We start from the raw sequence: 12,937 nt of genomic DNA, 5'->3' as shown, positions 1-12,937 counted from the left end.
GGTGCAGCTGCACCAAAGCAGGAGGTATCAAGTTGCACATTAATTTCTGATTCTCAGCAGTAGCATGTGGATTTAGAGAAATCCAAGCTGTGGTATCAAAGGTGCTTTCTATACACCTAGGAACAACGCTCGTGGCTGCTATTGAATAGTTGTAGTCTGGTGGTTGGAACTTGGGACTTTCATTCTTGGCTGGCCCAAGGACTCACTGTATGTCTTTGGGTAGGGAACTCTACCTTTCTCTTTGTTTCTTGACCCAAAAAAAAAAAGGTATTTCCCCTGTTACGGTGCTTGTGAACCTTAGCTGCTCTTCTCCCAAAGTTGGTTTGCTAAAAGTCTGTGGGATTCTTTGATGTGTCATGAGATACCTCTTGCCTGATCCTTTATATTTTCTTCAACGTGGTTCAGATCATCATCTGATGATTGTGGAGGTCCCAAAATGCGTTTGTGAGGTTGAAGCCCTGAGTTTCTTTGACCCAGTGAGCTGCAGCAATTGACTGACTGCGTCCTGAGCTTGTCCCAAATCTGACTAAATATTTGCTGTTTGATGGGGAGAGAAGCAGCGTAACGTGGAGCAGGTGACAAGTGTGCTTGGGGCTACCGTGGCCGTTGGAGTCACTGCACTTGGATACAGCTTTGTGAAAAAATTTCTCTTAATATTCAGGTTCTTGTTCCAGAAGAATGAATTTGAGGAGCAGTAGGCCCAGAGAAGTGGGGAAGGCTGTGGAGGGTGATGGAATAGCACAGAGAGAGGCCCCGATGTTTCGGTTGTGTGGTCTGGCCAGATGGGGATGGATAGGAGATCTGGTTTGCTTTCTGTTTGTGTGCTGGCAGTAAAATATTGGGGAGGGAGAACAACTGTTGAAGCTGAAGAGGAATATTGGTTCAAGAAAAAACGGGAATAAATTGACCATAAATAGTACAGACAAGAAAATGACTCTTTTTTTTTTTTTTTTTTTCTAACTGAGAGATAGGAGATTCCAGAGTAGCTTCCAGGAGAAGAAATAGGCAAAAAATTATCTGTTTTTAAGGTGGAGTTCAGTTTACTAAAGAGATTATGTGACTTGATAGGAAGGGAACTGGCCTGGATCTGCAAGTTTTTCTGCAGTTTCTATCTGAGAATTGTGCTACTACTTCAAAGTAACAAAAAAAAGCTAAATCATGTTTTAAACTTATTTTTTAAATGTGTGATACAACAATAATGAAAAAAACAACTGTATTTTGAGTCTATAGAGTGGCAAAACCAAGTATCAATTATTTTAATTCTTCTATTCTGTCAAAAAAACCATTTTTTTTAAAAGGCCACTGGATTGTGTAATGTATAAAGATGCATCCAGGAAAAAAAAATTGCAGTCCAGGCAGCCTTGAAGAAATCTGTGCAGTCTCATTACAAGCACTGGGGGGAGTGAAGGAGATTACCATTAATAATTTTTAGCCTACATGAGCGTGTATTATGCTGCTAATTTTTTCCTGCTGCTGAATTAATGTCAATGTTGAAAGTATAAACAATTCCCTGAAAAAAATTTTGTTTGGTTTGCCTTGTCCCACAGATTAACAAATCTGATTACTGCATTTAAATTTAATACCCCAAAAATTCCCTAAATGAATGATTCACTGTGAGGCCATGAGCAGATGTAATTATCTATGAAAACTAATGAATCATGTCGTTAGGATATTTTTCCTTGCAGCTGTCTCCAATTAATATGTCCGTCAATTCTGAGAGTAACAACGTCGTAATCCCAGTGTATAGGTACCGCCGTATCGCTGTTCTCCGTCAGTCTCTTGAACCGTCGCACCGATAATGAGGAATTCTCCGTGGCTTTTTTGTTGTATTTTTGGAAAATGAAAAGCAATGAGAATGTGTTTTGCAAATATTCAAGTGATGGAGTGGTGTTTGGTTTGACTGCATCCCTTTCACATTTCCCTAAACAGGGAAGCCTTTACAGCAATCAGTTTTGGTGAGGATTTAAAGCTTTTCTGTGCTAATTTTGCCTGCCAATATTCTTAGCTGAGATCCGGTGTTCACGTGGGAGGCTTTTGCTGAGCAGCTATTTTCCTGTGTAAATCAAGTCCTAGTTTGCTCAGGGTGGTACTTTGGTACCTACCGGAGCGGATAAAGCAGTTTTTCCACTCTCCGGTTAAGTGGTGGAAGATGTTGAGTCTTTAACAAATAGCTCAAATATCCTGTAAACAGCTGAATGAAAAGAGTTAAGTGAGTATTAAAGGAGACTTGCAAAAGCCTGGAGAGGAGGGACTTTCCCTTGCCCACGTTTTGCTGATTTGGTACCCAAGTGGCCCTGCATCAGCCGGTCCTCCTTTCCAATTATCTGCTCTATAATTATTTTCACGTTAATTATTTTATCTGTCAATAACTTAAGTTTTCCCAGGATGGGGTAGCGTAACAAAAGGGTGCTAAGGCAAACGTAGGTGTGTAGCAGACGCACCGGTAAGTTGGTCTCTGTTGGTTTTCAGTTGGGCCGTGCGCAGGGTGCGCAGCCCTGCGGAGGTGTTGCTGTCAGCGCTGGAAACATCTTTGAATTTAACTGTGCAGTTAGCGGGGAGCTGAGAGCTGCTGAAAATTGTGTGAAAATAAACTCAATGGGTAGTTTACCATGTTGCAGGATAATGACCTTAGAGTAAGGCACTGGAAGGAGGGATGCGGTTTGGATTTCCACGCTGCGGGTTAATGTGGACAAAGACCATGGCTGCAAGACATCTTTTTCCACGACGTGGTCCCTGATCAGAGTCGGGCGATGCCTGCAGGACGTGAAAAGCTGTATAAAGGTGTCTTGGTTGAAAACCTGCGCAGGAGGAGGGGAGATGTGCATGCCTCGCTCTCCTGACCTGCGGAAAGGGAACGGCAGCCTTTTGTATGTGAGCTTTTCCTAGCTGACCATATCCCAGCGAGGATTTTTGTTGTCACAGGGAGTCTGGCTCATTTGAAGTGGTTACCCCTGCTAGAGAAGAACTCGCTGGTTCCTTGTACAAATTGATCTCCTGCTGGGAATCGAGTCGTTCCACCTCAGGCTCACAATAACATTGGCTCTTTTCCGCATTGTTTGACTGCTAGGGACATATTGATATGATCTCCTGCAAGGAGAGGCTTGGTTAAAATGAGGATTAAGAGGGAAACCGAGCAGATTGCAGGGTATTAACAACTTGTTCGCATTCCTGGGGCAGTAGGAAGAAAAAAAGAAGTCAGGCTGCTATGATTTCAGAAGAATGTTTGCTTTGTGATCCTGAAGCCTGCTTGGTGCTGCTGGAGAGACACGGTCCGCAGCAAAGCGCTGGGCTGCGGGGATGGCATTTAAGGTATGAAGCATCTGTCAAGCTGTTGATTTCTGAACACCTGTAATTGCAATTAGCGGCAATAAACCAAAAAGTCACCGGGCCGGATGAAAGGGGGGAAAAAGTTAGAGTGAATCTAACTGATAGAGTGGAGAGGTGAACGTGTGCGGCGTGTCCTCTCCCTTAATACAAGGATCGTTGTAAAAATACCAGAGTTAATTTTCAGTCTGTCTTGATGATCAAAGCCAGACAACACGGGATTTTCCTGTGGGCTTAGTGGGACTTCCTATAAAGGACTGCGTAACGTTTGTTTATGAAAGTGCAAACCTACAGAATTACAAAGAGCAGGAGTTTACAAAGGAGCAGCAATTTTTGCTTTTCCCAGTGAGAGTGCGATCGAAGATACATGTACGATGTGACCTCAAAAATAACTTTAGTCACCATATACAGAAAGTAAGATGGTTTGTTGTACCACCTGTACTGCACTGTGTTCTCTCAGCTATTTTAATAGCTAATTAATCTTGATTTGCTTGGATTTAAGGTTTTTTTTTTCTCTTTTGGCACATATGTGCAACCTATTATATCATAAATCCCACACATTTCAGCAAATGTCATCCTGATTGTTCCCTACAGCACAGCATAGTACTAGTAAAACATTCAAGGTCAGGAACTTGGATTCTTTAACCACTGTATTCGAGGAAGCCAATTTATTGTTCTGTCGCAGCAGAAAAGGGTAATTTCTTTTGGACCTATATCATATTGGCAGCCAATCTAGAGAGGTCAAAATTGCCTTAACGCTGTAGGTTTTGTGGGTGCATTAATCTACCTTAATAAATTAACTGTTGCACCCCACTGATGCCAGCACAGGGCATTTCTGAGTATTTAGTGTTTTTATGTTCCTCTAGAAGCATGAATTATTTTTGTGCGCTCAGTCTTTGACCTGTGTCTTGTATCCTAAAATCGATAAAAGTATTCCTTGTACTTTTTACTTCTGTCTGTTAAAGGGTTTAAAGCAGTTTGCCTGAGGCTGGAGGAAGTGACCTTCATATCAAATAATCCTGACTTGGCAAACTGGGGTTTTGGGTAGCTTTCTTGTGGCTATTTGTGCTGTGAAAGCTGAATAAAAATTTGCAACTTGAAGTCTTAAAAAGTGAATTAGGTATGTGTTGACTCGCAAGAGCCATTAGCGTGTCCTCAGTGTGGGATGTTTCTTGTTTTTCATTGCTGCTTAATGTATAGCTATTACACAGTGTCTGACCTTTTCCCTGGGTTGTTTTGGTGGGCCTGTGAATGAGATGTCAGAATGATAATGTGAATTAAAACATCTTGCATAAGAGAATGACTTTCCTGCTCTTTTCCAAAGAGGGAAAAAACTTTAAAAAAAAAAAAAAAAAAAAAAAAGAGGAAGACTCCTCTGTTTGCCATCTCTCTGATACTTTTCTTACATGTTTCCTCTTGCTTTATTCTTAATATTTTAATTTTTTCAAGCATGTCTCTTCTGATGGGTTTGTGTTGTGCCTGGAGCAGCGTGTCTGCATGGCCCTCGTACGTGTGGTCCTTCTCCACGTCGCTGCCTGTAGCTGCCTCCCGTGGGCAGGGAGGCGTGGAGGTGCTGTGACCGCTCCGGTAGCTTCTGAGCAGCATCATGGAAGAGCTGGCTTTTTTGTAAGGCACCTTTCGCCCACAATAGCTAAATGTTCCCTATGGTGGCCATACCCTTCTTAGCTAAAATAGAGCTTCTTTAAAATGTTTTCTTAAGATTATTAGGTGGCTAAACCAAACTGTTGTAGATATTTCAATTCTCAAATCTCTCCTAAGTTATGAGCTCAAAAGCTTTTTATTTCCTTTTTCAGACCACTCTGGAGTGTTTTTTCTTCCTTCCTCATAGTCTGTATCAGTTAGTTACTCTGCCCTGGGTGCAGAGTTTCTTCTACTGTAGGTAGAGGCATAACTGAGAATACTTACCGCTGGTAGCTGGGCTTGGCTTTATAATCAAGAATTGCTATTTTCAGTCCACCTCATAAGCTCCTGAGAAGTGCTGTGTCCTGGGCTGTACAGAGAGCCATGCTCTGCAGTGTAACGCCTTGTTGCAGAGGCTATTTTACAGCATATCCCTTTCATAAACAGAGTAGGCTTGTGGTTATGTTGACAGCTTGGCGCTGCCGCGGCAGTGATTTGTTCAAACCTCCTAAAACGCTCCTGTGAGCAGAGCAGACAAAAGGGAGGCATGGGCAGGACCTCCCATAGCTAATTGGGGATTTGAGAGGAGGTTCGGTTGATAAAGAGAGGCCTAACTTGGTCATTGCAGATGCTAGAAACTGGAGGGACGTATTTGGCATCAAGATCATGATGCTTGCATAATAGAGATGCTTGTATAATATAAATTTTGTGTTGCAAAAGATACTTGTGTATACTTTTCTGTATAGTGAACTATCGTGCAAGACTGAGGAATCTTACTGGAAGAGAGAATACTGGGACTGTAAGGAGGAGCCTTAAAAAAGATGGGAGCTTTAGCAGGAGATCCTGAAGTGAAAAGAAACCTCTGGAGTGGTTGAAGGTAGAGCAATACTTGGTGCTGGTGGTGTGCAAGAGGGCAAGCGACGGCTCTGCCCAGCCTGGGGAGCTGCAGGGCTCGATGCAAATCTGGCACATCGCCCTGTTTTGCAGAGACTGCTGGAGAGGCTGATAAATCCCTTGAATCCTGGGTGGCTGATAGAAGTGTAACCAATGGCCATTTCGGTCTTTAACTAAAAACAAACAAACAAAGCCCTTCTACTGTGCAGATTGTCAGCATTTTACATAGAAGAAATACCAATGAACCAGACCAGGAGATGGGCTTCTATTTGTTCAGAGTTTCAAGGACTCCAGTGATAATCATAGCTGGGGAAGAACCTGATGATACGATCTCTTGTGAACTTAGTATTGCTGAAAATACACGATTAATGGAACTTAAATGGCACAAGCATAGGCAGAACACTGGTTCTCTGCGGGGCCCTGGCAGGAGGTCTGCAACTGCTCTGGGAAACATATTACATCATGGTTTTTTTAAAAAGTGTGATAAGCACGCACAGTGTTCTGCAGAAATTTCGAAAGCTGACACGGGTGCATCAGTCCTAAAATTACGTGACCCAGTATTACAGACCAGCATCAATGTCCTTGGCCTCAGTAAGACTAGGAGGCAGAAGGTAATCCAGGCAACAAACCCAGTTTAATCTTGAGTGGATCTATGCTGGGGTCAGAGGATAAAGTGCCATCAACTCCTTTCCTGGTCTGGATGAGTCCTAAATTCTGTTAGTGTCCTAAATTCATGGGGCCTGACTCCCACCAGCGATGGGAGACCTGAAACAAAGGGATATATAGTAGGTATAGGTGAATTGAAGGAGAAAGTGTGCCAAGTATACCAAAATACTAAATTTTTCAAAAATCAAAAAAAAAAAAAAAAGACTTGTGAAGAGAGGAAAAAAGGTTTATCAGTTTGGAGCGATGAGCTCAGTTTCACTCAGAGGAAGCCCAGAATTTAGGTGGTAAAAGTGGCTGGGGCTGAGCTGAGCAGCAGCTGAGCTGAGGTTTGGTGCATCTGGAGGCAACAGGGGAGGGACTGAAATGGGGGAGAAGCTGCGGCTGGTGGGAGGGTGCAGTGCAGCCAAAAGTGCAGCACGCTCTGGTTTTCCTCTCTTAGGCTTCTTCTCCTCTCAAGGTCTTTTAAACTGTTCTCCTATTTTTTTTATCATTCTCTAGAGACCACCCTGGAATAGCAAGGTGCTATGCAGCATGTCTTGGTTTTGGTAGGTGGTTACCATAGAGGGAAGACGCAAAGTGAGCTCTGCTCTCTTCTTCTGAACCTTTCCCACGGGGAGCCGTAGAGGGGTGGAAGCTGCTGCCTTTGATGCCACTGCAACGCGATGGAGTGCATCGCTGTGGCTTGCAGCTCCTTGCTGTCTTCCAGCCGCTGTTCAGACCTCCCTCTTAGCTGTCACTCCTCTCTACCTGCTCTTTCGTACCCAGGTACGTTAGAAAACTGACAACTTTGAAAATTCCTTCTTGTTTTGCCTTGCAGACGGGCACGAAGGATGTGTCTTTGGAAGCAGCGGTCCTCATCCCGCACAGAGGCAGCTCTGCAGGGGATGCCGGGCGGCGCGGACTGGCTGCGCTGGCAGGCAGTGCTGCCTTTCCCTGAACCAGCTGTTGAACTCAACACCTTGGTCTTCCTTGTCCGGGGGCCAGTTGGTGGGTAACCACCCCCAACTGAAATCTCTTAATGCTGGTCTGACAGCAGGGGCCAGTCTCACAGCAAGGAGCTCTTGGGAAACCATTTATCATTCTGCGGCTGGAGGTCTAGTCCCTGTGCTGTCCGAGCTGCGTGCTTTCCCCGGCATTCCTCTAACGCCGTGTGGGACACGGCACAGAACCTCTGGAGTCAGCCCTGCTAAGCTTCAGAGAAGTCACCAGCTCTGAAGGAAAGCATCAGTTTGATTTAGCCGTATCGTGCTTGTGGGAGTTAGTGCTTTTGCCTGCTCTTCCCTAATTAATTAATCCAAATAACTAAGTCATTTCACCTGGCTGCTGCTTATCTGTGCTATACTGGTGGCAGAAGGGAGAGTTACTGGCAGGCTGGGACGCTGGAAATCAGTGCTTCTGGTCATGTAAGTCAGTCTTTTGCACTACAGGCACATGCAGACCAGACATCTCAAGAGAATCGCTCAGTGTTGCTGTGATGCTGTTTTAACACACTTTTTTTGTGCTTGAGTGCATAAACGACAAAACGTACCAGGAAGAGAACTGCGCAGAACAAATCGCTGTGAATGCCAGCTCTTTAAAAGTGGGGTGTTCCCCTGCCTTCCCTTTGTCTGCCCTGGTTTGGGGATGTCTTGAAGGGATGCTGCTTGTAAGCTTCTGGTCACTCTTGTAGCTTGCTTAAGGATCGAACTTTCTTTAACAGTTTACAGGTCACAAATATTGATTTATGTCAACACTGTTGATTTATTACTCATTGTCCTAAAAGTAAGAATCTGGTAATGGAATTTGGGGATGTTTCCTTAGCGTTTGATGTATAGGCAGAAGATAAAGGTGTGTTGCTAGTGGTATCCAAATAATACTGTATTATACCATAGCCAAGCAAATATCATCCCTGCAGTAGTCTTGCTAAAGCACCGTGACTGCAAATGAGAGATTTTGTGCTTATTTAGGTGCCCCAGCGGAGAAGAGTTTCTCCAGAGAACGGAGGATTTGGGCTCAGGGTCAGGAGTGGATCTGTAAGGACGGCCGCTGTTGGGGCAGTGCTGCCTGCCCCCTTCCCTCTCTGGGCAGTGCAAATTGTCCCAGAACTGGTGACCAGAAAATTAATTAGCTCCTGCTAGCATTATGTTGTGATTATTGCCAGGGACTGGTGTTTTTTTTTCTTCTAGATCAGTCCCGGTTTGGAGAAGCAGTAGTAGGCTCAGTTCTTCTTGTCCCGTGCTCCGTGTGGCCTCCGTCGTTATCCCAGCTGGGACCCCAGCCTGCCTTGATTGTTCCTGGGATGCTCTGTCCCTTTGTGGACACAGATAAAGCAGAGCACGAAGGGCAGCTTTCCTTTTAATGAAACACTGTCCGCCGTGTGTTTTCTGCTGATGACATCCAAAGCGAGTACACAAAGATCTCTCCTACCCCTGTTTTCAATCAGGCAGTGAGGCAAAGACCGGCTAAAGAATAAATACTACCTCAGATGAAACTTAATCTGTTTTTAAAGGACTCCCTCCCACTGAAATGGAGCGCTTTTTTCTTTTTTTTTTAACAGTCCTACTCTGAAAAGTCTCTCCTGGGGTGTGTCTCATCCTCACTTAACTATGCTGAAGTTTTTTTTTACTCAGAGTTTCTGGAAGCTCCGTGGTTTTCCCTCTTACGCATTTTTAATTCAAAATGCCCTAGTGAGCCTTTCCTTTTCTGAATCTCCAGAGTACTCCATGGGGAAAAATTTAAAAAATAACATATAAGCTTTAAATAATTTACTATGAGAGTAATTGGGTTTATACAGCAGTTCATAAACCTTTAGCTGGTAAAAATCAAAGTACCTTAATCTGAAAAGCAGATGGGGGGGTTGTCAGGGTGAAGGCTTATAGAGTTTTCAAAGACAAATTGTTTAATTCCATCACTGGCTAGGAAAATAAATAGTTCTGCTGCTCGATTGAAAACAGAAACATCTTAGAAATGAGACTTTCTTAGCTTTCAAGCATTGTTCGTTCTACAACAAAGAAATCAAAAGAAACTTGGTGGAAAGATGTGATGGAGTTCTGGTTTATGAGAAATGAAAGGCGAAAGCTTCTAAACCACATTTTACTATTCTTACTGAATTTTCAAGTGCTTTTCCTCCCCTCCTTTCAGGGGCTGACACTCTGTACAAGGCATCTGTTTTCGTGTGAATCAGCGATGCATATGATGTCTGTAGGTCATTTCCTTCTATCAAGAGAGGTGGCAAGACTAGCCACAGTCTCTGCCTAAATACTAGAGTGGTAAGTGTGAGACGCTACTCTAAAATCCCACTTTTCAATACAGCGAAACTGTTTGCAGCAGATTGAAAGCTGGGAGCCATGCCTTGCCTGTGTAATGAAGGCTGCATTTGTACCCCCATATTAATGCTACTCACAGGCCAATCAGTAGTATCTAGCCAGCACATCCCCTCGCAAGTGATGGTCTTGCTTTAGTTGGGCTAATGGACTGATGAGATCACCTCTAATTTGTGTATCAAGCCGGTTTGTATCACATCGTTCAAAAAAAGAAGGGGGGGGAAAACCCCCTGCACAAAACAACAAAACCCTCTTTATTTTTTTTTTTTCTTGCTGGACTTCAAAAGCTTGCATTATAAACAGTGTGCTCTGCCCTGTGAAAGCGACGTTTTTTGCTCGGAGCCATTACCTCAGCCAATAAACATCAGAAAATGAGCGCTCATTTTGATGTTTGATTTTCATTTACTCCAGAATTATGACGGGCCGGTACGAGTAGTGCTATCGGTCCGTGCAGGAGGAGATGCCTGGGAGATGGCTGGTGTGCTGAACTAACGCGGTCGCTGGTTCGGGGCTTTAATCTGCTCTCTGCATCCACAGGTGCATGCATCATTCTCCTTTGGCCAAGAGAACGAAGAAAACTTGAAGCAAGAAGGATACTTAGAGCATGCATCATATTTTGCTAATTGTTTAAACACCTGCAGCCCTAAACCTATACGAATAAAGATTCAAAGACCTCCGAGGGCATATATCTGGTTATTCGGGGCTGGATGGAGTGGAGGTCCCCAAGTTTGTGATAGTGAGCTTGAAACACAGAAACTTGGTGCATCCAGTTTCATCAGCACCGCTTGGGGTGGACGCAGCTCCGTGCGGGTGCGTGTGGTGCTCCGGGGCCTGATCCCTGGGTGGTGGTGCACAGCGTACGTCAGTGATGGCGACCCTTCTGATGGGATGCTGGCGGTGATTTGAGCTGGTACTGCGAATTTCATCCTGCCGTAGTACTAACGTGGGACTAGGCAGGTTTGGTTTGGCTGCAGGAGCTTCTGCGGGATGAGCTCTAGGGTTACATGGCCTTGTGTTGCCTTCCTCTTCTGCAAGGATGTTAAGCACTAAATCCCGCTGGGTTATATGAGGTTATATGTGCTGTTCCTCCCAGCATCTTAAAATTTCAGCTGCAGTAGAGGGTGAGGAACTTGCTGGAAGTGAGAACAAGCGACTTTAAAAGGTATTTAAAGTAGCTGAACCCCACACATGACAGTGAAAATGGCATCTGAGAAGCCACACTGGACTTTTTAAAAGTGTGCTGAGGACAAGAAAAGAAATAAGAGAAATTCATGTGCTTCTGTGAAGTTATTCTCAAAGAAGTCTTCTCTGGGAGGCTGCTGAAGCGCCCTGAGAAAAGCAGCATCTTCTGTCTGGCTTGGGCTGGGCTCTCTTAGGTTTTCGTGTTGCACTTTAACACTGACAGCAGAGCAGTCCAGCGGACAGCATGTCTTTTGTGTGTCTTCTCCTGTAAGTAGCATCTCCAGGACGTTCAGAGTTTGGAGAATAGGTGCTAGTAGGAGAGGAGAGGGAAGCTGGTGAGCTGAAGGTTTTGTTCAGCCGAGATTTCAAAATGCATCGGGTATTACCTAGGAGGAATGTGTTTCAGGCCGGCTGTGTGTTCAGGTGCTGGAAGGAGAAGGATGTCAAGCTTTGACAGGTGGGTTTTCAGTGCTCTGTTTAAGCCTCCTCGAGAAGGAACTGATGCCTAGTGATCACAGCTTGAGGTAGAAAATCAAAATGTCTCAACCAATCTGGGCAGTCAAATTTGAGGTCAGGGAACATGCCAGCTTGCCGGGCCATCCCTATTCTTTCTGCCAGCATATTCGCTCTCCTCAACCCCCTCTTCTCTGTTTTTTTTCTGTGTTTCTATCGCTGTTTCCTATCCCTTTGCTCTCTCTCTTCTGGCATGGTATATATACCTACTAGGTGGTACCTGGTGGCTCACCTATATAGTACAGTAAGAGTTAAACCTTGACAAGTTTTTAAGCTGAGCACTGAATACCACCACAAAGGTGGTCATTGCTGTGTAAATGTCCTCGCCTGCCTGAAGCTCGCCCTCCTGACCTGGAGGGCTTCCTTGAAGCTGCTTTGACTCTCGGTTGAAGCAGTGCAGGGTTCCGTAGCAGATCTAGGAACGCAACCCCGTGATGATGTTTGCACTCTTTGGTCAGATTCTGGTCTGTTGTTTATCGTCCTTTGCCTATTGTAATGCTTTTTGCCCTGTTTCAAGCGTTGACTTGAACTTTTGGAAAGCTGCTTCTGACTGTAGACTGGAGCAGACACTCTTCTAGTAGCTTATCCAGGTTTTTTTTCCATTTTGAGACCTGTGCCAGGAATAAGCCACGGCTCTCCGGTGATGTGACTAGTGACTGGGGTATCTGCGCGTGCTGGATGGCAGAGGTGCTGTGCTAACCAGTTTAATTATGCTGAGCACTTGATGTTAAGTGATGAAGGAGAAATGTGTTACTCTAACGAAAATACCTGTCACAGGACATGGCGGCGTGTCTTGTTTCAGCGTAACAAAAAACAGGTGAGCAGAAATAGTCGGCCGCAGCTGGAATAGCTATTAACAAAGATACCTGGCTGCAGAGTCTGCTCTCTGAGCTGTGAAAGCTGGTAAGACTCGATCCACAGCCCTAATAAAAGGAATTTCCATACAGAATTACTTCAGCTAGGTTTTAATCTTATAATAGTGTCTTTTCTTGAAAGGTCTGCAGATAGAAGGCGCTGGGTGATCCTCCAGCACCTCCCGGAGAAGGGATGCGCCCAGCGTTGTCACGGCAGGGTCACCGCCGGGCGGGCGAGAGTCCGGTGCAGAGTGTGTTGTCTCTCCCTCCTGACCTCTTGCTTCTGCTGCCCTCGGGAGCCATCGGACATGGATACACGTGTAGGTGTAGCCTGGAGCTTACGGAGTCAATGCACGGGAGGTGCAGAGTACGAGACGGGGAGCAGAGTGGGAAAAGTTGGTAGGTAATATCACAGAAAGAGTAGAGGAAGCCATTCTGGTGGCCCGGGATGCTGATAGCGGTAATGTGGGTAGGTAACAGCGTGCTCCTACACAACGTTTTTACTTCGGGTATCAAGGTACAGGTATCATAGTACTTGTCTTAGTTTGGAGCAAAACTTCT

At 44.8% G+C, this 12,937-nt stretch overlaps 1 protein-coding gene across 15 annotated transcripts in view; it reads left to right on the top strand.

Moving 5' to 3' along the window:
- The window catches only part of STX8 (syntaxin 8), a 106,402-nt gene that overhangs the window by 37,804 nt on the left and 55,661 nt on the right, over positions 1-12,937 (top strand). The window contains exon 7 of one of the 15 annotated variants that reach the window (XM_075169799.1): positions 9,646-10,209. The exons of 12 other annotated variants lie outside the window; for them this stretch is intronic. In XM_075169799.1, the coding sequence (XP_075025900.1) occupies positions 9,646-9,683 (38 nt within the window). In that variant the 3' untranslated portion in view covers positions 9,684-10,209. Of the gene's footprint in view, positions 1-3,180; positions 3,225-8,690; positions 9,256-9,645; positions 10,210-12,937 lie in introns of those variants that run through there. 2 more of the 15 variants (XM_075169789.1, XM_075169800.1) reach the window with 2 other exon arrangements.

This window comes from Calonectris borealis, chromosome 20, assembly GCF_964195595.1.
Source record: "Calonectris borealis chromosome 20, bCalBor7.hap1.2, whole genome shotgun sequence".
NCBI lineage: Eukaryota > Metazoa > Chordata > Aves > Procellariiformes > Procellariidae > Calonectris > Calonectris borealis.
This window is presented reverse-complemented; position numbering and strand designations above follow the sequence as displayed.